Source organism: Carassius auratus, chromosome 24, assembly GCF_003368295.1.
Source record: "Carassius auratus strain Wakin chromosome 24, ASM336829v1, whole genome shotgun sequence".
Classification (NCBI taxonomy): domain Eukaryota; kingdom Metazoa; phylum Chordata; class Actinopteri; order Cypriniformes; family Cyprinidae; genus Carassius; species Carassius auratus.
Window position 1 is genome coordinate 8,195,721 of NC_039266.1, and position 19,418 is coordinate 8,215,138.

General features: G+C 37.6%; 1 protein-coding gene across 3 annotated transcripts in view; it reads left to right on the forward strand.

Annotated features, from left to right (window-relative positions):
- LOC113042226 (partitioning defective 3 homolog) overlaps nucleotides 1-16,978 on the forward strand; it is a 407,940-nt gene extending 390,962 nt beyond the window's left edge. For all 3 annotated transcript variants that reach the window (XM_026200884.1, XM_026200885.1, XM_026200886.1), the window contains 2 exons: nucleotides 7,508-7,632; nucleotides 13,373-16,978. In XM_026200884.1, the coding sequence (XP_026056669.1) occupies nucleotides 7,508-7,632; nucleotides 13,373-13,757 (510 nt within the window). In that variant the 3' untranslated portion in view covers nucleotides 13,758-16,978. The remainder of the gene's footprint in view (nucleotides 1-7,507; nucleotides 7,633-13,372) is intronic.
- Nucleotides 16,979-19,418: the final 2,440 nt, after the last annotated feature.

Sequence of the window (19,418 nt, forward strand, 5' to 3'; positions counted from 1 at the left end):
TCCTCTCAGGTTTTGAATAGCTCTACAGAGATTAGAATGTGTTAAACTCAATTATTGCATTAGTGTTCTGTTCCACTCAGATCAGTGCGGAATGAGAGAGAGAAAAAAAATCTGCATCTTAAACAGAAAGATTAATGATGGAAGCATAATGAAAATGCAATTGCTTAAAAGTTAATGCATGTAATTTACGTACCACTAGTGGCACCAAATGGAACTGCAAAAATCTATAATTTCATCTAAGTCATTTCAAAATCACTAGCCGCACCTCCAATACTCTTCAAATTGTGCAAATTGAAAATATGGCTAATGGAAAAGCATACATTTTGCAACAAATTCCATATATTGCAAAAAAAATAAACTCACAAGATTGTTTTTTCGGGCAATTCGAAAAAGCAATATAGTGCGAAACTGCAATGAAAACTTTTTGAATGTACTATAACCTCCAAGAAACTCCTCATACGTGGCTGCTCTCAAGTATAAAGGGCTTGCCTTGCCATTATTGCTTGTACAACCCCTTACGTACTCTGCATTATGGCTCCGACACAGCAACAAGAGCTGATCGTGGCCACTCTATTCAATACTTGTGTTTATACCAGCTGCACCACGGCGCCTTTCCGAAGCGTCTCAAAATCAGTTCTCCAAGCTATTTAAATAAACATTTACACATACGTCTCTTTCGATTAAAAATAATGGTTAGTACAGTGGCTGTGATATACGTAAACCTACCAACATTCGTTGCTATGACTTATCATGAGAAGTAGTCGCATAACATCAGTTAATGGAAACGCCATCAATTCTCAATAGGTATTTTATCTACATTTATAAAATATTGCAAACGTTTTGAGTGAATCTGTAATGGATACCTGGCTACTGACACATGCTGGGGTCTTGTGGTTTGTTGACAGGGCATTGTTGCTGGGTGGTTGCTTGTGTGTTCTGGATAATGTTGAAGTTGTGCTGGGTATATGCTAGGGTGTTATGAGTGTTATGAGTTGCTAGGATGTAGCTAGGGGGTTGTTTACTAGCTCAAGTCAAATATCCCCAGCCCCAAGTCTCTAGAAATAAGTCGGATCTGTCTGTGTATGGGTTTTTAATCACTGCTAATGACAGATATTTAATAACCAAATAAATATACTTAATGACAGTTCATTTTCGCCCAGTTATGACAGCAGGTAAATCTCAAGCGAGTGTTTCACTTCAGCAGTACACACGGCTTTTATACTTGGAGACATTCACTAGCTTTTATTTGACATAGCCTTAGCTAGTCTGTTTGCAGTATGAATAAATCAAAACCTCTCTTGGTACCCGATGGTGTCACATTGTCTGGGCTTCTAGTACAGGAAGTAAAAGCCTGTTATTTGCACAGCGCCGAACCAGAGGAGTCAAGCTAGAAGGCACCTAATTGCTTGTGATAGTTTACATTGTTTAAAGACTAGAGACATTTCCGTAATAGAGTACGCTCCCTCCCTTGAGTTTGTCTCAAGCCTACTGTATTAATGGCTGATGGGTCGGCTTCTCAGTTTGAACAGGACTGGTTTTAAATAACAAAACATGTTAGATGGGACCCAGGGAATGCCTTGGAGTCTTTCAGTGTATTATAAGAAGGGCGAATTTCCTGAAGACTGCGGTTAAGATGTCAAGCATTACTTTTTTTTTTTTTTTTTTACGGCACGTTGCTGATCCTAAGTTGTGACAAGGAGATGCTGAAATACAGGCACATGCTGGTGGTAGTTTTTTTGTGAGGGAAAACTCCCTCAAGCTTTGAAATAGTGGGAAAAACCATGCTAAAATTGCGCCGGCTTAGGTTTTGTGTATTGTATGGCTTGTTGGGCCGACACAACCAATAAATGGTTATTAAAGCTCTAAAAGCTTGTGTCAAACAATAGCGGAGAGGTGTGTTAAGGATATAAGACAGTCCCAATGTCTACGGTGGTTACGGTTCTGCTAGAAAAAAAATAATAATAAATTCACATCCAAAAGAATCAGGTGGTCCAGGTGTTTTATCCCTGGATTGCATTAGAATCACACACACTCCATCAAAGCGAATACAAACAGACTTGACGTTGATTTAGGGTCTGAGAGGGCCCACGAGCGCTGTGGTCCTGTCGACTTGTAGAAATATACAGCCATCAGTCGTAGCAGCAGGTTGAGAGAATGATGGTTAAGCAGGGTAAGAGAGCGCAAGGGAGGCGTTTGTAGCCATAAGAGTCGTGTTGTTCCTGCTGCCATAAGCTTGATATAATGACCTTATAAAACTGTCAAAACAAAGCTCCTCTGAGAGCATTTACAATTTTTTTGGGTGGTGATGTCACAGCCGAAATCAACTTCAGATGAGTAATGCAACATTTTTTAGTGCCATAGAATTGCCATAGCAATTTGGATATGATAACTTATGGTATTACTATTACATACATACTAACATTAATTATTTAAATTTTATTTAGAGATACAATGGGTATTGTAAATATAATAGTATTCAAAATTATAATGGAATCCCATAGTGGTTTTTATGTAGTTTCTATGTGTTCAATAGCAATATATTAGCAATATCATTTCTCAACTTGCTATAATTTTCTTGATGTCTACCATAGTTAGACAATTTTGTTGTTGTTGTTTGAATGCTGCGTTTATTCCAATACTGTGTTTGTTTGTTGGATTTCTTTCACAAATACCATGATAATATTGTGGTCTTCTGAACTTTTATTTGAAGTACTTTTTCATGGTACGCTATTATCCTTTGATGCCATCACTGTACTACAGTATTGCATTTTGCAGTTTTTTATGGCTATGAAAAGCAGTTATTTAATTAACATTTGAGACCACCTAGCTACAGGTACTCAGCACGTTTTGGAGATTTATTTAGCATTTCAAAGCCTGCCTGTTGTTTTTTATAGCTTTGATTATAAATACCGTACATTACGCCATTTAGAAGCGTCCCTCAAGTGCAACAAAAAAATCACAGGTGACATGATTGATTGCCTTTTAAATATGTAGCTATGTGGTGAAACTCCCAACTTTACATCAAACGCCTCTCATTTCTTTATGAAGAAAAATTGGTTAGTGCACCTCAGATAATCCTTCAAACCCAGCGTGAGTTCTGACAGCACGAGACTCACATTAGGACAGTGGTAGTGGTAAGGTGTGTTCTCAGCGTTCACAATCCCCCGAGGACTGAAAGAAACCCGTCATCAGGTTTTTATGTGCGACAACGAGCTGCCAATCCAGATGGCTGGTAATCGCCCCTTGGCCAGAACCTGTCACAGACCTCCACCGGTAAACAGACAATTAGACTGTCTTGTTATGCCTCCCTTGTATATCACACCCAGCGTTTCTCACTATGACTTTCAAAAGGGCTTTTCCAGATGTTTGTCATAAAGAGCATGTTCCTTCCAGAGGCTTGCTGCCATGTCTCAGCCAATAAAAATCAATCTTTTCTTAAGATGATCGGAGGCCACACAAGAGACGGAAGTTTTATGTTAATGCCTGGATCACAAATGCGCAAACCAAAAGCTTTTATTAGTTGCATATTTACATGCTTTTCTCCTCTTTTACAAGGACCTCGGTGCTGGCAAGCTTTCAGGCAGACTTTATGACGGGAAAGAAAACCATTGATTTCAGGATTCAGAGTAACCAGCATGTTTTCTTTGATTATGAACCGCACAGGAAACAAGACGTGATTTCCACAGTGTGGAATCAGAGAACTCACGTCAGTGACCCACTGCAGCCAATGGTTGGACGAGGTTATCTCTCAATGCTGCAGAAACACACTGTAAGCTCAGGGCGAAAAGAAGTACACAACATGATAATTAGCCTACAGTGGGTAGATAAATCCACTGCATCTCGAAATTAGTGTCCCTCCAGTGAAATACACGTTGATTGCCTTTCTACCGTTGTATATCCCTTCACGTTCACCGGATTTAGAACTAGATTATAAAACTGAAATTACTTACAGGGGATGTGGGAACTATATCTGCTCTGAATACTGAGCTGAACTCGGATCCCGGTGTAACGCACAGTTAATGCTTCACATTTAGTTTTAGGTCTGGATGGCTGCAAAAAAACGTTTAATATTAAAATGTCTAGTTCATAAAATCTAAACTGGTGGTTACACTTAAGGTGTCCTCGTTACAGTGTAGTTATACAGTTCAGTACTGAGTAATATTAATTATGAATTATTCTTAATACGTGGGAAGGGTTAGGATTAGGGTTAGCTTTAGGATTAGTTGCATGAAATTATGCATCATTTACTGTTATTACTGTAATAAGTATGTAACGCGTGTAGCAAAGACACTGTAAAATAAAGTGTTACACATGTTTCAGAAATCCTCTTGTAAAAACATCTGGCATGTTCCTAAGGTGTTCTGGGTGTTAAATGCAGTGCAATTTATGTAGGTTTGGTTAGTTTCTAAGGTGTTGCCAGATAGTTTTTAGGGTGTTCTGGGTGTTTTAGTGTTACTATGCAGTTTATGTTGTCTTCTGGGTGTCCTCTAGGTGGTTATTGGGGTGTGGGGTGTTCTGGGTGTTTAGTAGATAAATGCAGTTCATATGGGTTGGGTTGGTTTCTAAGGTGTTGCTGCCTCAATATTATGGTGTTCTGGGTGTTTTAGGGTGTATTCACACCTGTCTTTTTGGTTCGATTGAATCAAACTCAAGTTTTTTTCCCACCTTGGTGCGGATCTTTTGGCAGGTGTGAATACAGCACTCACACTCGGGTGCAGACCAAACAACCGTACAGAGACCCAGCTGAAGAGGTGGTCTCAGTCTGCTTCCAAACAAACTCTGTTACGGTTAAATGGATAAACCAATGAATGGATGACCTTAAGCACAGGAGTGGTTTTGTTTACAGTTTCTGGTTCACTTGCAAAAAGTGCAGTGTGAAAGCAAACTGCACAAAAAAAAAAAGAAAAAGAAATATAAAAAAAAATCAACATTGTATTTGGTCTGGAGCAATGCAACTGAACTAGCAGACCTAACCCTAACTGTGAAGTAACCATTGGGAGGTTTCTAAAGTGTTGCTAGGTGGTTATTAGGGTGTTCTTATGGTCTTCCTGGCTTCCTGGACGTTTCTAGGGTGTTTCTAGGTGGTTGTTGGGTTGTTCTGGGTGTTTAGTATATTTAATGCAGTCGTGTCAGTTGGGTTGGTTTCTAAGGCATTGCTAGATTGTTATTAGGGTGTTTAAGTGTTTAAGGCGGTTCAGTTGCTAGGGTCTTCTGGGAGGTTTCTCGGGTGTTCTGGCTATTTTAGTATGTTAAATTCAGTTAATGTGGGTTGAGTTGGTTTCCAAAGTGTTGCTTGGTCATTATAAGCATGTTCTAGGTGTTTTAGTGTCCGTGGGTCTTTGTATTTGCATATTTTTGTCTCTAATGTTTTTGAACTTTTGCTTGGTTATGTTTAAGGAGTTCTGGGAGATTTCTAAGGTGTTGCTAGGTGGTTATTATGGTATTTTGTGTGGTTTAGTATGTTACTATGCCTAGACATAGGTCTTCTAGAAGTGGCTATTAGGATGTTGTTAGCGTGTTGCTATGGTGTTGTTCGGGTGTTTAAATTGTTGTTGAGGGGTTACAATGTAGTTATGAGGGAGTTATTCATTGTTGTTACTGGTTGCTAGGATGTTGCTAGGTGTTTACTAGGTGACTATTAGGCTGCTCTCAGTGATGTTAATGCATTGTTTTGTTGGTGTTAGGGTTTTCTTGGTGGTTGCATGAGTGTTGCTGAGTGGTCAGTAGGGTATTTTAATGTGTGTATGTGCAGTTGCTAGGGTAGGAGATTGCTAAGCTGTTGCTATCTGATAATTAAGGTGCTCTGAATGTTGTTAGGTTGTTGTACTTTTTTTGGGGTGTTCTGGGTGGTTCCTAATGTGTTGTTATGCTGTTGCAAAATTACTTTTTTTAGCTTTACCTATCCTTTGTTTTAATCTGAGACACAGACACCTCGGGGTTGTCATAACTTGCTAATTATGATACATTTTTTGCAGAATGGCATACGCATTTTCCATTCCCTCTCTTATTTTCCCCTCCTGTTTTGTGTCTTTCTTTATCTCTATTTTTTCTTGCACTTACCCAGTCAAGTGCATCAGTTCTAAAATTAACTCCATATGTCAGAGCAGGTTTCTGGAAGTGGTTGAGTATATAGTGCAGTAAACATTGTTGCACTTGGAGCATGTATGTGTGTGTGTGTGTGTTTGACCCCCCCTGTGCACCGCAAGCCCGACCTGTCTTTGATATTAAAGGCTACGGGTCACACCGTGTGGTAATCGTAACGATTATACATGATTAGGAAGTATGGGACCGGCAAGTTCTCCTCGGCGTCCAGCTGTTTCACGCTTACTTGCTCAGAATTGACGTGGTCAATTTTTCATAATTATGTCTGTCTCTCTATCAGGTTCCTTTTGTGTTTGTTCAGGTGGGCTTCGTATTGTTGTATTTGTTCTGTGTCTGAAAAAGAGAGGGGGAAAAAAAGATAATTTCTGTGTAAATAATGGGAGCAAGTGACATGTGCCGTCTGGAGATCTCATGAAAATGTCATGCTTTTATGTTGATGAACTTTACATGTTCAGCCACTACATGCAGGGTAATTCTGTGCAAATTTATCGTGTTTTCCTACTGGTATTTGATGATTTCATTTATTTTAGGTAACAGTCAGAATTTGAACATGAGATTGTGTGTGTGTGTGTTTACAGAAGAGGATTGACAACCATATCTGTCTATAGTGTGTATGTGGCTAAAGACATATAAGAAGACACACACACGAACACAAAGCTGATTTTTGCTTGCTGTAGTTTCCTCTCAGTCCAAATCTCATTAAAACATCTCACTGTGAATAATTACTTCATTGTTGCTTCTAGCTCGCAATAAAAGCATTTCCTTTTCTCTGTTTTTGGGTTAATATGTTGCCAGCAAAGAAATTTACCAGGCCTTTAGCTATTAAAATGTGTCTCAGAAGGGATTTTGCTCGGCCCTCATCAGACATGTATAAAATTGCCTGATTCTCCAGTTTGCAGTTAAACCGTATCCGTAATGTTTAATTCTTCCGTTTTTTCCCCATCTTATGAATCGTTTAAGCACTCACCTCACCGCATTAATGCAGCATTTGTCATTTTTGCGAAGTCAGCTGTTTGTAGCCCAAGTGCACTCGAGGCTAATTGCGTTCGGGTGTGGTAGTCACGTTTCTCATTAGCGCACCTTGCGCTGTTGGAAGAATAGGTTGTGATCAAGTGCCCCTCAACAATTATAAAACCCCCACCTGACCGTGAATTGTAAAATTATGCTGTGCTTGTTAAATCGTGTACACTTGGTCAGTGCAAACATATAGTGTAATACCTTCCTATACATAATCACTGACTAAATATGGTACTAACAAACAAAAAAAATCCTGTATTTTGTAAAAGGATTGCCATTTACTCAGTCAGAATGATTTTTCTTTTCTGTCGAACACACAATTTTAAAATGCTTTATACTGTTTTTATAATATTTGTGTGTAACTTGGATATGTATTTTCATATTTCAGACCAACACTGGTTCTTATACACCGACGGGGCGACACTCGGTTTCTGTGGAGGACCAAATGCAGAAACAGAGAGAGGACAAGGACTCTTTCACACAAGCCCAGAGGCAATACAACTCCTTACCGCGGTAAGAGAAGCCAAACAGAGCCGTCACTGCACAAAATATCTCAGATTCCCAGATCTGTTAACTACACACTGTCTTGCACAATAACACTAAATTAATAATATTAGCTCAAAGCACTGAAGCCTTTTTTATGCCTAACCTTTGAAGTAAAAAGTAGTTTTAAATAAAATTCTATCAAATAAAATGTACATTAATTTTATATTATTATTATTGTTATTTAACTTGAATAAATGTCATGCCTTTTTGAGTGGGACTTTGCCCTTGCTGTAACATGTAAATAATACATAAAAAGTCATGCATGCCATTATTATGATGCTGATACTTCCCTGTTACTTTTTGTAACTGTACTCCTTACATTCAAGGAATAAATCTCAAATACTAGTACATAAGTTGCCAGATCTCCTAGAGCAAAGCAATGAAAAGTGATGCTTTAAGAAATTCATGCGTGCAATCTTATTCCCACGTCTCTCACACTCTGTCTGACCTCAGTGACATTTCTCCGCTGAAGTCATCCCATTGTCATGTGGTGGTTCTGTCTTTGCTCTAAGCCTTCAGAACAGCACCAGCATCTGTCTTCATGCTCACATGCCCCTCCTAAACCTAATAAAAATCAGCCCGAGAACCTGTTTGTTGAGGAAAGTTTATCTTGGCAGCCGCAGTCTATAGGGCCTCCCTTTTTCGGATGGATATCGGCACCATCCCTCATCTGTTTTTATCTGCTTTCTTCACTTTCTCTTTTTTCTTCCCCTCCCCTTTGCATATTTGTCATAAATGTCAATAAAGCTTAGAATGTGTCCTGCGGGCTGAGTTTGATATCAGCGTTTCTTCTTGCAGGCATTGGTATCTTCTTAATCTGCTTCAGTTCATGCAAAGAATCCAGCCAACAGACACGAGAAGAAAAAATCCTGCATTAGAGCTTTACATACTTAACTGACAGGGCTGGGGAACTGCAGGCGCTGCCGATAAAGTTTCACTCAATACTGCAGTACATTCATTTACAGCACAGCAGTTTTTTTTTTTGTTGTTGTTGTTGTTTTTTTTCCAAAAAGAAAATGTACCAGGTTAAAAGTCACTTTCACAATGCAAGGGTGTCGCCAAGGTTCTGTTGAGGTGGTCTGTTAGCTACAAAAGAAATCTTGAAGGCTGACATTGAAGCCTAGTCACTATGACAGATTCTCCAGATTTGTCTGCCAGGCAAAAAAAAAAAAAAAAAAAAAAAAATTCACAATTCTTAACAAACTGCTCAATTTAATGTACCAACTGCACATTACATGCAGAAGTTTAAAAAGTGGAATCTACATGGTACCAGAATTGCAACAGGCTTATTTTTCGAAGTTTGGGATCTTTTTTTCTTTTTTTTTACATAGCATAAAAATATATTGATACATTTATTCACCAAGAATGCATTAAATGCTATTCTTCAGTTATTTTGTTCATCATATAATCTTGGAAAATAATAACACAAATAAGAAAGAAAAGAAAAGAAAAGAAAAGAAAAGAAAAGAAAAGAAAAGAAAGAAAAAAAGAAAAGAAAAGAGATCAATCAGATAGCATATTAGAATCATTTCTGAAGGATCATGTCACACTGAAGATTGGAGTAATGATGCTGAAAATTCTACATTGCCAGTAAATAAAATAAAATAAAATAAAAATATATTGATACATTCATTCACCAAGAATGCATTAAATGCTATTCTTCAGTTATTTTGTTCATCATATAATCTTGGAAAATAATAATACAAAGAAAATACAAAGAAAATGCAAAGAAAAGAAAAGAAAAGAGATCAATCAAATAGCATATAAGAAAAATATGAAAATTCGACATTGCCAGTAAATAAAATAAAATAAAATAAAATAAAATTACCATGTTAATAACATAAAAAAACAATGATTTGACCATTTAAGTGTTTTTATTTATTTATTTATCAGTTTATTCATTGAATGAATTAATTAATGGGTGTTGAGAATATAGGCAAAAACACATTTTGTCTGTGGAAACCATTATACTTTAAATGGGATTTAAATGAGACATTAACCTTTAAAAGATACATTAAATTAGAAAAGAATAAGTAAAAAAAAAAAAAAAAGTTCCTCACCTTTATTGCTTACATTTATCATTTATTTTTCAAGTCTTAACAGTACAGAAATGAAAAAAATGAATGAAAAAATAAATGTGTTATTTTTATTTTTATTCCATTCGGTTTGCCTCAGTAAAAGATTGTGTTATGTGGGTATTCTGAACTGGAATAATTGGGAAATGTCTAAAGTCTGTGTGGTCTAACATGCTTGGTGCTTGTTTTTATTGGCTTTGGGAGCAGTGTAACCAGGATATGTACAATTACAGAATTAGTCCTCCCTCAAGCAATGACAAAGCCCTGTGCACACCACAGAATGGAGGGACAACTTGCATAAGAAATCCCAGATTCATCCTTCTTTATTTCCCTTCTCTTTCCCAAGACAGTAGACAGAGTCCTAGGGTCAATATAGAGGTTGATATTCACTACTACACTCTGTGGACAATTTAACCAATCAGCTTCCACTATTTCCCACTGTTTTAAGCATCGTCAGTGTCCTTGTCTATATTAAGTGAACTTTAGACAAAAACACCAGCTTTGCAAGGAATCGGTCATCTGGTTCCTGGTGGAGCTTTGACACTGGAGGACCCGGCAGAGATGCGCACTCATTAGTAATGTAAAGACTTCCTGGAATGCCATCCCTCCACCAATGATAACACAACGTGGATTAATCAACAGACTGTGGATTATAAGCAAGCTTTAACAGGGATCCAACTGTGTGTTTACACTGTAGATACAGATTTAGCACTTGGCTAATGAAGGGATACTTTTTTGAGAGGTGGATTAGACAGGAAGAAAGGGAGGAACAAAAAATGTCAGATAAACAAAGTGTATGCTGATTAGCAGTAATGGAAGTCATGTGAAACAGAGCGCAACTTCATGCAACAGCTGCACAATATAATAAGGCAACACTCCCAGAGATAAGAGAAGGGTCCCGCGTCCCAGCCTCTCGTTCTGCTTTCTGTTAACAAATAGAAAACATTACTCAAGGTGTTGAGATAATGTTGTTCTCTGTGTGCATAGCTGTTGTTCTTTTGATAAACTGTGATGCACACCAGCTGTTTCTCACACACTAGCTCTTACAAAACAATAAAATGTCATTAATGTTTTTAGCTGTGCTGTTATATGACATTGCCAAAGAGGTATGCTTATTATTTATTTCACATCACTTTATTAACATGCAAATTGTGCAGTTTTTGTTCCACCGGCATCAGAATTGCAAAAAAATAATGACTGTTTTCAAAAAGGTTTCCCAGATATTCTCCCTGAACAGACAGAAAGCCCCGCCCCAAATCCTGATAGTTGATCTGTTGCTATGTTAAACTTGATAGGACTACTATAGGATAATTAACTACTTTAATTATCGTTCTTAAAATGTATTGTATATACAGTATTGAATTAATATTGATGTGTTAATGCTGTGATGAGTTTTGCTTCTAGCTGCTTGTTTTTATATATAAGGTGTGTTTCAAGGTGATAATTAGTCACCTTTTTCTGAATAGTATCAATAATAAGTAGACGTCACTGTAAGTGCATGAAGATTGTTTTTTTTCTTCTTCTTCTCTCTCTCCCTTCCTAACACCATTGCTTCTTGTGAGAAGTATCATGTGCTTCTCTTAGTTTTTCCATGTTCTGCTGGGATCTACTCTTAGTATGAAATTCAACAATGCACTGTAATCAACACAGTTTTATTGGCATCCAGTCAATTTAACTTTCTATGCATTAGAAAATACTATGATCATGGCCTTTGACTTTAAATGATATGCTTCACACAATCTGTCCTGAATTGTAATCTGTATTCATTTTCAAACCCCACTGATTTTATTTAATTTCCAAACAAAATGTCCATAGTGCATGCAACTCTGTGATTCAGTATTGCTTTGCTAGGCCAAAATGACTATTGTATTCGTTCATACTAAACATTAGGGGTTTGTTCTAAACCTCAAAGCATAAGTATTACATTTTGGTGTGTAATTTGTTACACACTCTTTCTGGTGCAAACATGAATTACACATCAAATCATGTGGCTTGTTGAGGAGAGGTGTGCTATTACATTTCTTAGCAATTCCATTTACAATTGTGACCTAGTGATCAATAAAACTGGTGACTTATATTGAAAAGGAGACCCAAAGCCATTTCTAAGGACTGTAATGATATAGACACTTTTTTTTAGACTTGGTCAAGTAAACAATCACCTTGCAATCACCCCAATATCTTTCTAGTGACAAAAAAAATGTAAACTCCCCTTATTTCACCAGCACATTCTGAATTCTGGACACTATTACAACATTTGTGTGCCTTCTTTTGAAAGCACTCCTTTCTTGTGTAAATCCCAAAATAAGTTTGGTGTGAACATACTTGCATGCTTTTAAGTGTGCACAGCCACTGAGGTGTGAGTGGGGCTTCATTTAGCCATGAGGCGATGGGATGTGGCACACTAGCTACTTCACATTCCCACTTAATGGATCCTAATAACAGAGCAGAGAGAAGATGGACACAGTCTGAGTGGACACCCCTCACAATGGCCACCACGCTGACAAAGAAATTTGTAGGTTGGAGATTCTTCCCTCGTTCCTTTAGGCAAGAAACGGATCTGACGCTGACGGGTCTGTCAGATGTCTAGTAGTTGATTGGCCAATATGGGTGGACATTGAAGGAACCTGTTATTTCCTTTCTTGATGTTAAGTATGCTAGCTGGTCTCAAACTGAGTGTTTAACTCTTCTTGTGCAGCACTGAACTAGATTTTTACATTTTCTGGAGAACATGTGAATGGCGCTTGTCTTGGCCAACTTGACACCAAAATGCTATAGCATGTTGTAGGTGTTTGCTACTTTACTTTACTATAGACTGTAAAAATGTTGGGTAACACATCCCTATTTCCTTCCACTGTAGAAAAAAGGAGCCAAAATGTCATTTGCATTCATAAAGTGGAGCCACAGTATCGAGGTCCCGTCCTAAAGCTCACAAACTCATCGCGAGCACACAATCAAAATGCCAGTTTTTTTTTTTTTTGTTATATAATATGTATTTTTTGTTTACATGATATATGTGTGTGTTCTGTGTGTATTCATTACATATATATAAATACACACATGCATGCATATATTTAAGAAAAATATATTATGTTTATATATTAAATATATTTATATTTAATATACATTATAATAATATGACTATATACATGTAAATATTTTCTAAATATATAATGTATGTATGTATGTATGGGTATTTATATATGCATAATAAATATACACAGTACACACAATAAAAACTTTTGGTCACACTTTATTTTAGGGTCCAATTCTCACTATTAACTAACCATTAACTATGACTTTTGCCTCAATTAACTCCTTATTTGCTGCTTATTAATAGTTTATAAGGTAGTTGTTAAGTTTAGGGTATTGGGTAGGATTGTGGATGTCATGCATTATATGTACTTGATACGTACTAATAAACAGCCAATATGTTAATAATAGACATGCTAATAAGCAACTAGTTATTAGTGTGAATTGGACCCTATACTAAAGTGTTACCAAACTTTTATTTTGGATGTGATTAATTGCGATTAATCGTTTGTCAGCACTAGTGCAAAGTTACTTATTGTCAACAAATGTTCGAAAGGGACCATCAGAATAAAGTGTTACCTTTCTTTCTCTTTTCCTCACAGACAACCTCGTAAAAACCCTAGCACCATGTCTCAAGACTCTTGGGATAAAGTCTATCCTCCCGGCGAGGTCTTTCAGTCCACCAAAGAGAACCCGCGCTATTCCAGCTACCAGGGATCCCGCACTACCAACGGTTACCTGGGTGCCGCCACTGCCACGGGCCTGAATGCTCGCGTCCTCCTGGAGACCCAAGAGCTCCTGAGACAGGAACAGAGACGAAAGGAGCAAGAGGCAAAATCCAAGCTACCTACTATGGAGGAGACACCAACCTCAATCCAAACCCCACCCAAAGGCCCATACCGACAAGACGTGCCACCCTCGCCCACCCAACTCGCCCGGCTCAACCGTCTACAGACCCCTGAGAAGGGCCGCCCCTTCTACTCCTGAGACCAGAGATCAAAATTGTAGGAAAAACTGTATGACAGCAATAATATTGAATGGAAAGAGACAGGGCAGTAACATGGAGACTGCATGGAGGATTGGTTTTGGAGGTTTTTCTGAGGGTTGCCAAGTTGTTGTTTTTGTCCTCTAGTATGAAATCTTTGTACACACTGAAGATCTTTGTCAACTATCCATCTCCCATTCTTACTTTTGACAAATGTTTATGTGTTTGCCTAATTCATTGACGTTATGGCACTAGGTACTCTTGACAATCACATGACAGTCGCCCGAGGCTTTGATACATGATTGTTTCCACCATATTGTGACCTAGATATCATGTTTTTGTCAAGTGTGCTGAGAAAAAACAAGTAGTTGGGGTAATTTCACTACACTTGTCAGAAATATTTCTAGGTCATATTTCACCATAAAATCTAAATAAAAAAAGCAATATTTAGCAATAAGGTGAAGCTAGTTTCTAGTTTCTAAATTAGTTTTTTTTTTCTTTTTTATTATAACATTTCCATGCCTATAGCCCTGCTCATGACATTTTTTTAATATGTACTGTAGAAACAAGTTAAGAATCTGTTCCCATATTTTACAATTTAGATACATCCACATTATTTTCTCTGAGAATGAGATTTTTGATGCGTTAGGCTAGTGAGAGTTTTGCGGGTGTAGGTGTACAGTAGGTGTTCAGGGCGAGTGTGTTCTTGTGCCCATGTACTCCCATCTCCACCCACTTCGTAATTGATTCGTCTGCTTTTTTCTTGATTTAGTGGCCTCTGTTCCTCCACTACTAAGATGGTAAATGTAAAATACTGTAAATGTACAGAAATTCAGTAATTAGGAATTTGTTGTAACTTGTTTAAACTACTTCCAGAAGAGCAAAGGATTCGGTTTGGTGCTACAGTACCTAACAGAAAATAGAACAGTTTTTTAAGTCAACATGAAGCAATGTTATTCAATAGCTATGGTTTCATCCACCTATTTTGTAAAATCAATAAAAAAGAAACTCTGCATGTAAACACCAACATAAATTGTAAAAATGTGCATAAAAAGGGTATGATTTCTTTATTATATAAGAGTCTATGCTCATAGACTAAGATGGAAATACATTTAACAAATAAATTCTGAAGCACACTTAAAAAAAAACTCATGAGGCTTTGCCTCAACAGTGCATGTGATTGCAGAACTGAACTAACCTGCACACCGTTCTCATCACATACCATCTCTAATGTTGTTTTAGTCATTCTGAAAAGCCTGAACCAAACTCTGCCATCAATATTATTTGGAACAATGAAAGTGCCTCACATGACTGTGTTCTAAAACATCAGGTATCCCTAAGCAAGATAGCATCGAGACGTTTGTTATCGCAATTCGTCTGCATGCTCTGAGTCGTAAGTAATTTATGATGTATGTTTCCCTGGTTGCAGCAACTTTCATTGATGAAAGCAGTGTTTTATTTGCGAATGTTTTATGCAATATTCTAATTTTGTGCATAAGAAAATTTGGCAAATTTGGATGGAAACATAGCTAATGAGATAAAAAATAATTTTCTTTCATCAGGAAATTGTGTGATTGTGAAAAAAAATATATTATATGACAAGTGGTAGGAGGGGAGGGGCTTAAAAAAAAGAGGGATTGATGATGTCATCTAAAATGGAAAATCATTTTAAAAGTGGAGCATGTGTTTACATTTTAATGAAAGACGATGTTGATAGAAAGATGGGGCAGTTGTGGCTTAATGGTTAGAGAGTTGAACTTGTAACCTGAAGGTTGCAGGTTCGAGTCTCGGTGCTGGCAGGAGTTGTAGGTGGAGGGGAGTGAATGAACAGCGCTCTCTTCCACTCTCAACACCCATGTTCCTATCAAGGCAGTGTGCTTGTGTGTTACTGTTTTTCCCAGTGGGTGTGACTCTGACCTTTGCCTTCACACAAACTATCTTTGGTTTCAAAGATTCAGGCAGAGACTAGTTTTGTTCAACACTTTAGTTTTTAATTTTAATCGCACATGTTCCACTATAACAAAGTTCAGGTTACAGTTCAAGCCGCAGTAGCCTCGGATAAAATCCATAACCTGTTTAAAGAAGCAGATCACCTAGTAATGAATATCTTATCTTTCCCATTTCGTACCAAACCTGTTTGCCTTACTTTCTGTAGAACACAAAGTGTAGTCCATGCTTTTCTCTCAAAAGACATGTCAAGTTGTCCACTTGACTTCTATGATAAAACTTGACTATGTACTTTTTTTTTCAGCTTGCCAGTTTGTTTCAGTTACATAAAAAAAGAAAGTCCATTCTTCAAATCATCATCATGAATGAGAAAAGTATTTTTTTTCCATGACTGTCCCTTTAAATCCAGCTGCCTTTTAACCATTCATTCAAAAATCCAAACCACTCTAGCAAACATCATGTGACTTGATGTGTGCTGTATGTTTCGTGATATGTGTCCGTGTGTGTGGGTTTTGCGTGGGATTGTATATTGCCAGTGCCTGTAACAGGACTCTCTCTTGTCTATGAACTGTATCTTGGCAGACACATGAAACACTTGGCCACATTTTTCAGAGCTAAAGCTAAAAGAGCTCAATAAGCTTACACAAAGGGAAAGCCAGGCCCATCGACCGATGTAGTTTCCTCCAAGTCTCTTCCTGGCGTCTCGCTTTGTCTCGGATCCATTCATTGTGGAAAATGTTCAGTATATCTGTTTTATTCTTCTCGGACTTTGGTACTTCCTCCAAAAATAGTTCGGGGTTGTGTGGTACAGCATGATGTGCTTCTGATATTTCCAGAACAGCAGCGTTTTTCATATTATTTTATTTAACCTTTTTTTTTTTTTTGGGTGCTGGCTGCTTATTTACTATTTTATATCACATTGTATACACGAGACACTTTTGTTGGGAAGTGCCTGTGAAGAGGGATTGTGTTTGTCAGTTCAAAGTTTAACATGTCGCCAAATGCACATATTTTCAATATGAAATTATTGTATTCCTTAGGCTTAGGATTGCATTTGTTTTAATCGTTAAAAGAAAGCAAAGACTAATCTGCACAATTTAATGTATTTGTATGACATTTTGTCATCTGTGTACGTCGTAGGTACTATGGACTTTGATTCCTGTATACACAGTGAAAATGGTTTTTACACAAAGTTTTTACCTGATGTGTCAAAATATAAAGCTTCTCTGTACATATCAAATCTATATTCAATAAAAAGTTTCTCCATTCTCTTTACAGTAAATGGTTTTGTTTGCCTTTATTTAAAAAAAGACTCGAGTGCTTAACCATCAAGTAAATATATGTAATATTTGAATATATAAGCGTTTTATTATTAATTATTATTATTATTATTATTATTATTTAAATACATAAAAATGCAATTCATGATGAGCATGCTTTAACTGTAATAATTTTTACTTAGGAAAAGGTATCAATAATCATTATTATTATAAAAAAATAAAAAATAAACTGATTTGATAAAAACGTCATGTAGTGAAACCATCATAGGCCTATTAGAGTTCAGCACAATTTTATGACGTGGTAGTAAGTCCCAAAACATATTGTACCCACTCATTATTTAAACTGTGTTTATTAAAAAAAAAATGCACTGTGCAACTTTAATGTTTTAATGAATACGGACTAGATCTGGACAAAATAATGAGCATTGTGTCACTGACCCAAATACAGCTCACATTTCATTGCATTCGAATCAAAATCAAATTTTGCACACACACACACACACACTAAAAAAGCAACCATGAAAAAATAGTGATTCATAACTCTCTGATGATCTATTTGGCAAACTTTGAGCTTAAGTGCCAAAGATGATAAGAGAAAAATACCGGATGCTGAGCAGGAGAGGATTTTAACCTTTGTTCTCCTGGTATGGCGAGCACATTTTAGGAGTGCAAGAGAACAGAAAAAGAAATCGGAAGAAATATGCATCCGTTTTCCTCCCTCGGTTTAATCTATTTCTGATCCCATATATCATTTTAATGATGGTTGTGACATGGCTGGCAAGTGCTCTAATGGGAAGTGTAATGACTTTGATGCAGATAAAGACAATGCTGGAATTTATGAAGTTCAGGTCCGGGTGAGAGCGGCTTTAGGAATTTTGGCTCTCACCCTGTTTCTAAGAGAAATTGGCAAGAGTTTTTCTGCTGAAAAAAGGGAGGCCTATGTGTGTGTGTGTGTCTAAAGATAGACATGGGTCATGTCAAGAAAACCTGAAGGAAAGCAGCAGGAAGTGGGGTAGGCAAACGCCAGTGAAAGGCAGGAATGGAGAGCATAACCTGTCCCAGCTCAGCAGGGTTACTCTGTGTGGGGTTCAGGTGTAGATTGGCACAACACATACCCAGTCACAGCGGCCCCATGCCTGGACCACAGAGCGGTCGTGTACCGAGTCTGAACTCAAATCCTCCCCTCTGAGTGAACCCACGCCACACCGAACCATCTGTTGTCTGGATCACTGTGAATCTGTGCTTTGTGCTGCTCACTTTTGAGACACACTCTCCACAAATAGGATACAGACTAGCGTTCCAGTACCATGATGCACAAATTCAATGTTCTTTAGAAGAATAACTCTAAAATGTGCAGAACTTTTAGCATGAAACAGGTTTAAATACAACAAATATATTTAAACCATTCATAATGGTCATTTTGGCCTCTCCCACCTGACTTGTGCGGTGACTATTTCCCAAATTCAAAATCATATCAAAATTTGTACACAGAGTGTTGGGGTTTACTGAAAAGATACTGATGCATTATTTTCCAAACATAATTGTTATCCATTCCTACAATTTGTTACAAGGTGAAGATTCATCGTACATTGTAAAAAATATCAAATCTTATATAAACGGACAAAATAAATAAATAAAATACTAATATAATAACATGCACACACAAAACGAGCTCAGTTTGAGTTCTAAAGCCCCCTTTTTTTGTTAATCTTTTTTTTTTTCTCAAGTGCTATTTGTTCTGTGTTCATGCCACCAACATTTCTCTCTTTATTCCATTGTATTTGTGAGCATCCAGGATTCCCATAGTCTTTCATACAGTGAGGAAGTCACAACCATTGTTTAATCTCATATGACAATGTGTCTTCCCTGGATTCTCTCGTCACTGCATATAGCATGCTTATTGCTTTGGTATGAAATTATATCCCATTGTGCAGCACGAGCACAGCAACAAAACAACAACGTGGCACAAATCTACATGTTGCCATGGTTATATGCACTTCCATCATTCTACGGTATTCTCTGCACGTGGCGTAATATCCCTCTTGACTCCATCTTTTTAACAGAGCGCACAGTAAGAGTTCGATGACCCCGCGGGGCCCGTAAACGTGTCTGGGACTACGAGATGCTTCGTCGTTATTCACACCGTAGTGTTTATGTGCTGAGCCTAAATCGCCTTTCCACAACGGCCCCATAACATCCCATAAACCTCTGTGGTCTCCAGAATCAATAGCAGACCGGTGCTGTCAATATGAGGATTTGATTCCACATGTATATTCTGTGGTCTTAACCTGAGGTCTCCTCTGAGACTTGCAAGTGTGTTGATATGAAAAGCAGATGCACTGATGCAGTCCGGCTACACGCTAATGACCCACATGTTTCTCACTCGCTTTCTTCTTTCCCTTTGGTTTGTCTACCCACCCCACCTTTTCTCAATGA